The sequence below is a fragment of the Microcaecilia unicolor genome, chromosome 5 (genome assembly GCF_901765095.1).
Source record: "Microcaecilia unicolor chromosome 5, aMicUni1.1, whole genome shotgun sequence".
Taxonomy (NCBI): Eukaryota; Metazoa; Chordata; class Amphibia; order Gymnophiona; family Siphonopidae; genus Microcaecilia; species Microcaecilia unicolor.
In genome coordinates, this window is record NC_044035.1 from 326,365,153 (window position 1) to 326,378,436 (window position 13,284).

The following is a 13,284-nucleotide window of genomic DNA, read 5'->3' on the forward strand; positions in this document are numbered from 1 at the left end:
TTAGTGAGTGACTCATGCCGGGGATCCCCTTGTCTATGAAAAAGAAGTGAGAATGGACTGGACATTATATATGATTTTTTTTCTTAGTTGTCATTTGTAGTTGCCCTTTTAACTCACTTGGGGGGAGGGTCTTTTACAAAGGTGTGCTAGCGTTTTTAGTGTGCGCTAATCACTAGATATGCCCATAGGAATATATGGGCATCTCTAGCGTTTAGCGCACACTTAATTTTAGCGCATGCTAAAAACTCTAGTGCGCCTTTATAAAAGGACCCCCTGGAGCCTTAGAAATAAAGGGTAACAAACAAGTTGTACAATTGTGTGCAAAGGTTTAGGCATCTCTGGTCAAATTGTTTCTATGAATCCCTAGGTGAACAGAAGCTAACATAACCTATACATAGTACAAAGTAAAACATATCTTCTGTACATTTTAATGTTTAATTACTGTTTATTTACTGAATTTAACAGATTGCAGACAATTAATTAATTGAATATGGCAGGTGCAAATGTTTGGACACCCTTCCAGTTGATTGTTGTTTTTTTTAAGTTGTAAAGGCTGAAATCTTTAGCAACTCGTTATGCCTTCAATTAGTAACATGAATACAATTCCAGGGGTGAACAAATAATGTGCCCTCTTATAACCTCTCAACTTTCAACACCCATGGGCTTCTCTATAGATAGATATCTTTATCTATGTATTTGTGTAGATCTGTTTAGATCTATATAGATAAAAATAAAAAGTCTGAAACATGCTCAGCTATCAGTTTCATTTGTCAGAAAAATTGTTAATGTAGAACTCTTGAAGACGAGGCAAGATTTGGAAGTCCAAGAAAAATCTGTTAACACTGCCTCAAAACTGGTCAGATATGCAAATCAGAACCTATAGATCACTATAGATGGGAGAGTGGTCAGAAGGAAACCTTTTTTTTAAGACCTCCTCATAGTTAGTTTCAAAAGTTTTCAAAAGAGAACCTTGATATGAATTAAACTTTTGGAACAAAGTGCTTTGAACTGATGAAACGAAAATTGTACTGTTTGGCCTCAACCATACAGGATGCGTTTGAAAGAAAAAAAAAAAGATTTAAGCACTGGAAGAAAAGAACACCTTCCGATCATTGAAGCAAGGGGCTGGATAATGCCTTCAAGTTGCGTAGGACTTGAATATTATTGAATATCTATGGGGCCATCTCAAACCTGCAGTGCATGCCAGGACACCTAAGACATTTCTGAGATAGAAGAATTCTAAAAGGAGCAATAATAGAAAGACTTTTAGCTATCTATGGGAAACATTTGGAATATGTTATTTTTGCAAAGGAGGGGTTTAAAAAATTCTGACTTTTAAGGGTATTTATAAGCTTACTTTGAATCTGTAAATATTACAAATAGTAATTATGTATTAAATTCTGAAGAAAAATATTATGTTTAACTTTGTTCCATCTAGTGTAGTATAGGTAGTGTATGCAAAGTAATCTTGTGAATATTCATATTTAAAATAGATGTTTGATGTTGGTTGAGTCCCAGGGTGACCCACTGCAATGGGCCCAGCCTTGTTCTTTTGGGCCTGTGCACAGAAGGAACCATTGCAGCAAGCCAAGGAGTTGTCAATGTAGTGAATCCGAGTTGTGCCTAGTGTGGAACTACTTCCTGCACTAACAAAAATGGGAGGAAAAACATAAATACTAAACAAGTACAAAAATGAAAAAACAAAAATAGGATAGAACAAATTAAGGAGTTCTTTACAAAGCTTTGGTACAAATTGGCCTTGACGTGTCCTTACTCGGGTCCTTTTCATGCATTAAGGTTATTTTTATCACGGCCATAAAAATTCCATTTTTCTGTATATGTCATTAATGGCCATGGGCTTAATGTTGCCATTAGCACATGACCATATTTTAAGTTTATTTATAGAACTACATATCGATGCAACTATTACTCCTGGAGAAATTCTGTGCAAAATATTTTAAAATTCTTCAAAATTCTACATTGTTTATTTGTTGTGGTTTTTTGCACAGAATTTCTTCATCATAAGGCCTGAAATTTCCTCCTGCCTTTTCCTTCCTCATGCTCCAGTAAAGTTGATCTCTTACTTTAATTGCAGTTCTCTCTCTCTCTACCAAGTCCTCTAGTTCTGCCCACAAAGTCTTCTCCTGCATGCAGTACCTCCTATCTCTCATTCTCCCTCCCTCCATCCCTGGTATACTACCTTTATATTCTTTCCCCTCCTCTCCCCAGCTGCTGTTCTGTTCTCTCTCACCCTTCCCATGGCACACCCTCAAGCTTGATTTTTTTCCCCCACCCCCAAGGCATACTTTTAGCTTTTGCTGTCTTACCCTCCCCATGGCACACTTGCCTTGCTCAGCCCCCCTTCCTACCCTTACTTTGGCACACTCACCTTGCTCTGCCCTCCTTTGCCACCCTCCCTCAAGGCACATTCAACTTGTTCTGCCTGTCCCCTCCCCCCCATGGCACATGGATTTCTCTGCCCCCCTCCCCATGACACTCGCCTTGCTCTGCTCCCCTCCCACAGGCCATTCAGCCGGCATCAGCTGTTCTCTCCCACTCTCCCTTCCCCTTAGAGATGTGCGGCACATCAGGTTGCTTCCTCCTCCTCTGCCAGCTTAACCCGACTGTGTATGTGATCTGTGGGGTTGTACAGAGGCCTGTGTGGTTCACATACACAGTTGGTGTAAACCAGCAGGGGAGGAGGAAATAGCCTTATGTGCAGCGGTTCACGTCTTCCTCATCCTCCTGCCGTGCAGTCTCTGTGGGGGACAGTGAGAGAACAGCTAAATACGGCAGCTTTGCAGATTTCTGCACATTCTGCGGGGCTGGAGAATGCTGTGTAAATTCTGCGCTGCACAGTCGTGTAGAATTCCCCCAGGAGAAAAGTATAAAGCTCCAACCAGTATACTGAAAATTCACAAAAATCCACATCAAAATTCATAGAAGTATGTACCTCAAAATGCACACAGCCATTAAAAAAAAACTTACTGTGGGAGCACTTACCACCACCTATTTTGTAGGCAATAAGGGTTCTCACGTTATCTGAGCACTAACTAGTTAGCATGCAATAACTAATTTGTGTAGGAACCTTCACTCTCTACCCTGACATGCTTCCTTAAAAAAAAAAAAAATGTAAAAAATGCGTGATTAATTTTTGGATGTGCAGACACTAACGCAAAATACATTAGCCTGTCCTGTGTTAGGCTCTTTTTTTTTTTTTTTTTGCTGTGTTAGGCACACAGTACCTAATGCAGCTTAGTAAAAGTACCCCTAAAAAAACACAATCAAGAATAATCCATCAATGACAAAACAAACAAGGAAGAAAAGAAAATGTTGACAAAAGAAAGGAAAAATGATTTTAAAAATTCCAAAGCAAGAGTAAAAACAACAAAAATATCAAAACAAAAATAGACAAAAGAAGAAAAAGAAAAGAAAACAAATCTAACAAGGAGAAATAGTTTTATTTATTTACTCATTTTTTGCTTTGGCTTCTAAAAAGTTTTGGCTGGCACACACACTTTTTCTATTCTACTTAGATACAAACTCTAAAAAAAAAATACTTTTGCTCTTGACTAATCCCTTTCATGCTTTTTCCCAGGTATTGGTTCATTTACAATTGTGGATGGGAATCCAGTTAGTGGAGAGGATGTTGGAAACAAGTAAGTGTTTAGATTTCTGCCTTGTATGCCTCAGATTTCCAGCAGTATTTTCTTCTTGAAGGGACATATGATGTTTTGATTTTTTTTTTTTTTTTGAGAAACAACCAAAAGTGCTGGCCAAAATTGACAAAACTTGCAGGAGGATCCTATGCATTCCTGTACTAACACATCTTCTAAAAGGACATTTTCTTTCGTGGGAAGGACTGTGGAAGACAGGAGAGAGAGACTGAATCCTGAAATTGTTGATGACTTATTATTCAGCCAGAGATTAAATAATCATAACAGTGCTTCATAGGGTATATTTCTCCACTACTAGGCCATACAGAGCGAGTTGTATTTTGTCCCCGTTGTCATTTTAACAGGATGGATTATAGTTTCTTGGAGTAGTAGAAGTCAAATATTGTTGCGTTTGGAAGGGTAGGGGGGCATATTTCAGTTGATCGTTATTATTATTTTCTATTTGTGATTTATAAACAACAGTTCTACAGAATATTGTTCCTTTTTATGCTTTAATAAAAAATGTAAGTATAAAATCATAAGTGTTCGAGGCTTGTGCAATTGAGGACAGAGCTTGCGGGGATAGGGACGAACGTTGTCACTGTGTCATTCTGTATCCCGCATTAATTATTTGTAGTTGCCGTGCCCTAATGACAACATTAGTGTATTAATGCATAACCTGCAAATCAAAAAATGGCCTATTTTCTGGAGGTGCTAGAAATGGGTTTTACGCAGGAAGGTCCTCTGTTAGGATGCGCTAAGCCTATTTCATAGCTCATTTTCGTAAAAGGGCAGTGGAGGGTTAAGGGGGAAATTCTGTATATGGCGCCTAAAAAAATCGGTGGTGAAATCAGTGCCAATTAAGCATATTCTGTAATAGATGCCTAGATTTAGGCAGTGATTACAGAATAAGCTTAGTTGCTATATCAGCACCTAAAACCATGTGCATCCATTTACACCAACGAAAACGTGGCATAAAGCCCGGCGTTTTGATTTACACGCACTGGACCATATTATATACACGTGTAAATTTTGGAACACACATGAATTGCCCATTTCTCCACCCATAACCATGCTCCTTTTTACCTGCGAGTGTTAGAAGTTCCATGCACTTCGTTACAGAATATGCTTAGCAAGTTATGTGCGTAAATTCTAATCAGTGCCAATTAGTGCTCATTATTGCTTAAGTGCTGTTATCAGCGCTTATTAATTTGTTAAGTACGCACATTGTTATAGAATATGTGCCGATGTCGACGTGGATCTCTAGGCACACTATATAGAATCTGCAGGTAAATGACTTGCCCAAGGTCACAAGTAACATAGTGGAATTTGAGCTATGCCTTCCATGCTCAGCCTGATGCTCAAACCATTAGATTACTCCTCCGTTCCCACTGAAGGAGTAAGCTGGAAGTTGTACCTTGTGGAGCTAGCTTTTAAGTTGGACCCTGTTTCATAACTCAGTGGAGATTCCAGGCTGACACCAGAAGGTCTCTTTCCCTTGTCATGAACGAAATCAGAGCTGTTTCCCTTCACTGGAGTGGTGATGGAAGAATCTGTTTGTGATGACATTCTTTTTAGATAAAGATTTTAGATTTTGTTTCCAACTCTACTATAATTGTGATCACAGTTGCTCACGTTTATAAAATATAATTCTCAGCAGATGAGAATTTTGCAGGTTCTCATGATGGCTTTCGTGGAAAGATTTAATGAAATTTAAACAATAAATTATTTACAGATATCTGATTTCTCTCCCTCCTTCTCCCCTTTTTCTTAGCTTTTTTCTTCAGAGAAGCAGTATTGGAAAGGTACGGTAAACCATTTTAGAATTGTACTTCTACATTGAAGGGTTGTATCAAATAGCTCTAGACAGCCCATTTAGTTGAATTAAACTGGCTGATGGCAATGTCAAGTAATTTAATTGTCTGTCTTTTTTTAGAAGTAAAAAATGTGGCTTTAATTTTAAACTCTTCCTGCCGATGTGTGGGTGAATGGATGACTGTACAGAAGTCAATTATTTTAATCCTTTTGGCCCAAATATGGATGTATCATTAAAATACTGCCATATCATTAATACGTGAGGCCATCATTTACTCCTTAAGGGTCCTGGATTCCGAAGAGTTTTTGCCAGAGGTTAAAAGCTTTAGGAAAATTGGTTCCTGGATTTTATACCTTGAAAACTGAGAGATTATAAATTTAAAAGTGGTTACATTCACCATTGTTTTTCCAAACTAGATCTGGGTAATGAAGATAATTTCCAAAAGGAAAAAGGAGCATTAATAATTATCATTTGGATCGGGCCCGAAAGCTGGCTGCCAGACTTTCCACCCCTGTGGTGGCTGTGTGTATATTTAGGAAGCAGAAGAGATATAAAGAGTGTGTGCATGAAAGATAGTAATTTAAGCGTGTGCATTGGTATGGGTAATACTTGCTTCTCGGCCTTCTGGTTGAGATCGTATAGGATCCAAGATATGAATAGAGGATGGTCCCTTCTTGGCCTTCTGTCCGAGAATAACAACCTATACAGTATTGGGGCTATGGGGGAGTTTAATGCCTTGTCATCTGAGCCTGCCATGAGTGGGAAAGCGCGGGGTACAAATGTAACAAGAAACTAGAATGCAAGGATTAAACCAGCTGCTTCAAAAGAAATGTTTTAAATTATTATTCATTTTTTTCTTTATCTATATTTTAAAAATAGAATCGAGCTCAGAGTGTAATGGAACTTTTGCAAGAGTTAAACCTTGATGTCTTGGGTAATTTTGTGGAAGAGGTAGGTGTCCTTGGATTTTGTCTGTCTGTCTACTGTGTTCTAAGTGAATAAAATACAGCCAGGGTTCAGTTATGCAATGAGCAGAGTTTTGCATGCCTAGCATTATGTGCAGATGCATTTGTCAGTAACCCCCGGATTCTATATATTACGCCAAGATTCCCGTGCAGAATTCAAAGCGTATTCCATAACAATGCGCATAACTTAAATAGTTAACAAGATACTCAGCGCTGTTAATTGCATGTCAACAAGCAATTATCAGCACTAATTGTCATTGAGATTTACATGCACAACTCGCTAAGGGCCCCTTTTACTAAGCTGCGTAGGCGCCAAAGTGCACCAAATTGGAGTTACTGCCCGGTTACCGCGTGGCCCTTGCGATAATTTCAATTTTGGCTTGTGTCTGGAAAATATTTTCTGGCACGCATAGTGGATGCTCGCCAAGTGGCATCTGACACGCTTAGGTCATTACCACCCAAATTCTTTACCACTAGGTCTTTGGCTGGCGGTAAGGTCTCAGACCCAAAATGGACATATGGCAATTTTGATTTTGCCGCACATCCGTATTCGGCAAAAAAAAAAAAAAAGGTCTTTTTTAAGTGTGCTGAAAAATGATTCTGCGTGCATCCAAAACCCAAGCCTACACTACCACAGGCCATTTTTCAGCGCGCCTTTGTTAAAGGATCCCTAAGTGCGTTCTGTAACATGGTGTGCTTAAATTCTAAGTCGCATAGTTGAAAATGGGGCGGGGAATGGGCTTTTCTACAATGTATGCGCATTATTACAGAATACATCTGCTCTGTGCCTAATTTAGGTGTCGGGATTTACACCAAGTAAAATGTGGCCTAAATAGACGCAACTAAATGTGGTTACGTGGAGAGCAGCTCATGGAGAGCAGTTCTCTTACCGCATGGCCATGTGTGCTGGAGGCTTTTTTACCCGCTGCGGTAAAAAGGGCCCTGGCGCTTGGGGGAAAAACGGCCCCTGCCGCCAGTGCAGGACTCTTTTCCCGCAGCTTGGTAAAATGGCCCCTTAGTTTGACTGAAAATAGAGCACAGATTTAAGAGTCCAGCTTTCTTTTTGACTGTTATGCCCATAAAATTCTTGAAAGCTCATCATTCTGGGTCTTTTTAACCCATGGCTGTTGCTGTGCTGCCTGTTGTGTGAGATGAAAGTGTAATTGTAACAAAAACAAATATCCATGTTCAGAAATAGTTTTTTTAAAGCAGATATTTAGATTTCATTTTGGATTTATTCTTCAGCTTTCCAAATCTGAGCTCAAAGCACATTATAGACGAGTCCAGTGGGTATTTTCCTACCCCATAGTGCTTATAGTCGAGTTCTAGATTTACTAAGATTCATTAGCACGAGTGTAAGTTGTTGGTAAATGGGTCCCTTGAGAATAATCAGACTTATGTTAGCCCCAAGTTCGTACCTGAAGCAATAGAGGATAAAGCGAGTTGCCAAAGTCACAAGGAACATCAGCATGTGAAGTGTGAGTAAGATGTCATAAAAGGGGCTCATCTTATTTCAAAAACCATACAAATACAAGAGATAAGCTATAATTATAGTCACAAATGGAAAGGATACTATACACAGAAAAAACTGAAGGATATCTTTCTTTTTATTCTGCATGTCTGAGGCCTATAATAATGGGCGTCATGTAAGACGTTGAGTTCTCTACAGATAGCACGCAGATGGTACCTATGAATATAATTGGTGGCTGAAATATTAAGTAATGGATTCATTAACTGTAAGTTTGAGGAACAAACCATCAACCCAGATTTTAATAGAGTCTCTGTGGGCTAACTTGTGCATATTACATTCAAGACAAATTGTTCTAGTCTTGAATGGACTAGAACAATTTCCTCTTTTTCTTTTTTTTCTTTAATTTTTATGTATTTTTAACCAACGTATGAAGGAGAAAAACATTGTGCCCTCAAGCCTAGGCCACTTTTAAACTAGTGGCTGCCAAGTTCATCATTGCACAGGGGAAAATGGCCCTTTTTAACAGTATGCTGTTTTATATATTCAACTTAAACAAGCTATCTCATTTTCTCTTTGATTATACAATTATTACAGCAAAATGCGTGTTTTATTGTTGTAGTAATTGTGTAATCGCAGAAAAAGTTAGAGAGGTTGCTTAAGTTAAACATGTAAAACAGCATACTTTTAAAAAGGAAAGTTTTTTTGTGTGTGATAATGAACTTGGCAGCCACTAGTTTAAAAATGGTTTAGGTTTGAACGTACAACTTTTTCCACATTAATACTTTGTCTAGAAAAAGAGGAAATTGTTCTAGTCCTGTATGTGATATTGTGTAGTAAACCCTGCTTAGGAATTTGAAAGTTTTGAGTCCCATTGCGATTTTGGGGTAACTTATGGACATTTAGAGGGAGCTTGTTGCAAGGATGAGGTACCAAGAAGAAATGTGCTTAACGTGAGGCAGACAGAGAAAAACTCAGTGAATGGAGTAAAGAGGGGAGAATAGAGATCAGGTTAGACAGAGACAGAATTCCAGATGACTTTATAAGCAGAAATATGGATCCTAAATCAAGTGTCAATTGTAAGCCAGGGCATGCTACTTAGCAGAGCTGTGCCATGGTAGTGGTAGGGAAACTGGCAAGCTGTAAAATGTGGCAGAATTTGGAGTAGGTGTTGGATAAAGTTAGGTCAATCAGCAAACTATTGTAGTAGTTGAGCTGGCAGGATTGCATAACAGACACTGGAAATTAGAATAAAGGAAAGTAGAGTAATTACCAATTGAAGGGCTTATTTCCAAAATCCGCTAAGTCCATATTTGACTTCAAGGGTTTTGGAAATAAGCCCTTCAGTTTGAGCTATATAGGTGCTGTAGGTGCCTTCATTCCATTGGTATCCCAAATCTGTGCCAGTTGCAGTCACTGTGTTCTAATGAGCTTCTAGTAAGTAGACGCTGATATTAGTGAGACCCACATTTGGTCTCCCTTTGAAAATCCCTTCTCCTGGTGGGACCCACAGGTGCATTCTGTGCTAAGAAAAATTTGTGTACTCTCTAGGACGGTCTGTATCTCAGCACAACTTATATTCAAAACAAGTTTGTTCATTTTATGCAATATCCTTCTTTTTATGAACAAAGATTAAAAAAAAAAGAGTAACAAAGTTTTAACATAATTTAAAATAATGATAGACTTTAATGCAACATACAAAATTAAAAACTAAAATTAGAAATTAAAAGACAAAAATAAAACAATTTATTAATACAAAACAGAAGATACACATACGTGCAGCTTTCACAGAAAAGTCAGCAGTAGCTGAGACTAAAATTAGCACTGATGCAGTCTTTTCAGAGATTTTGGGGGCGACTGGTAAAGGGTGTTATTCCTCCTGGAAAACTAAGCAAATGTGCAATACATCCATGGACTTGTGAGCCTTGATCCACAAAGGCTAAAAGTTGGATGTTGTTTGCTTATTGTTATCTGCTTATAGCCAGTTCTTGAAAGGTTGGGCCAAGGGAAATTAGAAAAAAGATTAAACAAAAGAGGTGCATGTATGGAACATTGCGGGACTCTACAAGAAAAGGAATAATTCTGGGTAGATACATAACTCCAGTCCACTTGAATACTGACATGCAAGATATGATTGAAATCATTTGAGGACAGTACCCTCTGTGCACCGATATTGGATAATCTACCTAGAAGGGTAGAATGGTCAAGGAGATCAAAAGTTGTACTAATGTCTAAAAAGATCAATATAGTACCCATTAAAGAAATAACACAGACTGAAAGGGCATATTTTGATTATTTGTTCATCAAAAAGTTTAAACAGTAAGTATCATTTTTTAAAAAATGTGACCCATCCATACAGTTACTGGTGGCACCTCCTTCAGTAGCAATAACGTTGACTAAACATTTCCTGGAACTGTTTCAGTTTAAGATCACCTATGAAAAGTTTTTCCCAATTTTTACTGTTTACTATGACATTTGAGGGCTTCTTTGCATAAGCAGCTCATTTTGTATCATGTCACAACATATCAATACTAGTAAAAAAAGGCCCGTTTCTGGAGCCAAAGAAACGGGCGCTAGCAAGGCTTTCCTCTGGCCCCCCCACCGAACGCACCTTCGTTGTTAGTGACTGCATTGCGCCGCTGTGGCCGCCGGTGATATGTGACTGTGGCCCCCCACCCAACGCACCTTCGTCGTCAGTGGGTGGCCCATTGTGCTACCATGGCCGCCATCGATGTGAGTGAATTGCTCCGCCCTCAACGTCATAACATTTGACGCGAGGGCGGGGCCCCGAGACTGTGATTTTCTTGGCTTCAGAGCTTCGAACTTACTTGGCTTCAGTGACGTCAGACAATAGAACGTTGAGGGTGAGTTTTATATATATAGATGGTTTAGGTTGGGACTTGGCCAATTCAGTATACAAAATCTCATCTTCTCTTAGCTATTCTGTAGTAAGTTTACTAAAAAGTTAATGGTCCTTGTTTTGCTGCATGGCCCGTTTTCAACTCAACTTCAGCTCATAGATGGATAGCCCGATATTCTCTTTTAGAGTTTTCTGATATAAAGCAGGAAATGCTTAATTGACGCTATTGCTGATGAAGGAGGTACTACCAGGTAACTGAATGGAAGGGTTCACATATATATTGTTGAATACATGACCAAAATATATCCTTTTTGTCTGTTGTATAATGGTGTTACCTTTCTCTCCAATCACGTTTTGAGTATACACTGCTAAAATGCGGACCATTCTAGGAGGTTCACAAAATTTGATCTCAGCACTGTAGGTACCTGCAGGGTTTGCGTGTGCAATCTCCTTACTGGATAGTACATGTGGCAAGTTTAAAATAAACTCTCCATGCGTATTTTGCCTATGCAGCTGAACCTCCAGTGCCTCTCCTTTTCCCCAAGGGGAGAGGAAAGGGAGAAGAAAATTTTCAAAGGCTCTTCTTTGTAAGTAAACACGTGTTTATCCCTGGAGAATCCCATTGGAAATTGTTTCCTTTATGACTTAAAATAATAAAAAAATATAAGTGATATAAGACATATGTGCTTTAATATAATCTCTTTTCAGAGCCCAGAAAAACTTCTAGAGAATGATCCTTCATTTTTCTGTAGGTTTAATATGGTCATTGCAAGCCAGCTAACGGAAAGGTAAGTAATTTTTTTGGCAGTGAGGATGTTTATTGTGTTTTATAGTCTACATGTTAAAATATTGTAATTTATGTGGTTTATTTATTTATTTATCACATTTGTAGCCCACCTTTTCCCACTGATAGCAGGCTCAAAGTGGCTTACAAAAATATTGTAGTAAGTTACAATGCAGGAAGTACAATTTTTCAAATTTAGCAGAATAAAAAATAACAGTTAAACAGCGATGGGTATTGAATTAGGATATGAATAACAATTAATCAGTAGTAAATATGAAAGATAAGATGTAATTAGAGTCTATTGGATCTTATAGTAGTAAGGGATAATCCTGATTATGTTGAACCTGGGGAATAACCCTTCTTGAACAAAACTGTTTTCAATGATTTCCTAAAGTTTAGGTAGTTCCGGGTAGTTTTTGTTAATTTGGGTAAGGCGTTCCACAGTTGAGTGCCAATGTAAGTGAAGTTTGAGGCGTAAATTGATTTATACTTTAAGCCATTGCAGTCTGGGTAATGTAAGTTTAAGAATTGCGATCCACTGAGAGTGGTCTTTTGGACAGGTGCAGTAGAAATTTACATTAAAAATAAAATATTGCTTTACCCTGAACTTTACCCTGTACTTGTCTTTCAATCTTAGGCTGTGTGAATCAGTGTCTCTTTCTTTGAAAAGGTCTCTGGGTTCGAGTTTCCTTATTCCTTGCCTGCCTTCTATTTTATACTTTCCTTAGCGTCCCTCCGGACCGGCCCAGGATTGGACTGATGGGTTGTGCACGCCTACCAGCAGGTGGAGACTGAGAAAAAAACTCTGACTCTAGAGAGCTAATGAGAGCCCTGGTCATGTGACCCTAGCCCCAGTATTTTCTCAGTCTCCCAGCAGGTAGGACGTGAGCCTATTAGTCTCTCTTTTTGGTATTTGTAGATATTTTCTTTATTGGTTCTTCTGTGCCCAGGAATTTTATTGAGGTCATTCCTGATACTAAGTGCCTTAGTGTTCAGCCTCTGGGGTGTTAAACTCGGGTGCCCCGAGTCCCTCCCCCCTATTTCCTCCCCATCTCCCTTCTGGTGTATCCTCAAACAGCATTATTAATAATTAAGGGAAGGGCTACCCTTTCATTGTAAAGGAGTATTGCCTTTGGGAGAGGCAGCCAGTGCTTTAAAAAAAAAAAAAAAAAAGGAACTGAACAGCTGAGTTATCTGTTCCCCGCTGACTTAACGAGCAGGCAGCTCTGTCAGGCAGCTCTGTGTTCAACTCTGTGTGGGGTTTTTCAGCACCTGTTTAAATAAAAAAAAAAAAAAAAAAATACCAGTACCCTTTTATTGCTCCTGTCAGCCCTCGGGGTTTTTTAGCTGCTAATTAGGCTGTTTAAAAAGGCGCGAACCGCGTTGCCGCTTTCTCGCGAGTGCTCGCTTGTTTCCGCGATGGCGGAAAAGTTGAAAAGATGTGCAGTCTGTCAGCGTCGGGGGGTTAATGCCTCCGGCGCCTGTAAATTTTGTACAGCGCTTGACATGCCCGCTGTTTCTCTTCCTCCACCGACTTTGTCTTCGGTTCCGTCGGGGGTTCCGATTTCGCCGTCGCGCTCCCTCGCTCCTAGTTCGGAGGCCTCTGGCTTAGTTCTTGAAGCGCCCGCGGCGAAAGTGGTGCGAACGGCGGCCATTTTGTCTCCTGCTCCTTCAACGTCGGGTGCCGCGTCTGGCCCTTTAAACTCCGCGATTTTGGGAGATTTCAATACAGAGG

At 39.3% G+C, this 13,284-nt stretch overlaps 1 protein-coding gene across 1 annotated transcript in view; it reads left to right on the forward strand.

Annotated features, from left to right (window-relative positions):
* The window catches only part of LOC115470873 (NEDD8-activating enzyme E1 regulatory subunit-like), a 93,286-nt gene that overhangs the window by 13,277 nt on the left and 66,725 nt on the right, over positions 1 to 13,284 (forward strand). The window contains exons 3-6 of the mRNA XM_030204472.1: positions 3,599 to 3,659; positions 5,431 to 5,461; positions 6,352 to 6,423; positions 11,474 to 11,553. Coding sequence (XP_030060332.1) covers positions 3,599 to 3,659; positions 5,431 to 5,461; positions 6,352 to 6,423; positions 11,474 to 11,553 — 244 coding nt within the window. The remainder of the gene's footprint in view (positions 1 to 3,598; positions 3,660 to 5,430; positions 5,462 to 6,351; positions 6,424 to 11,473; positions 11,554 to 13,284) is intronic.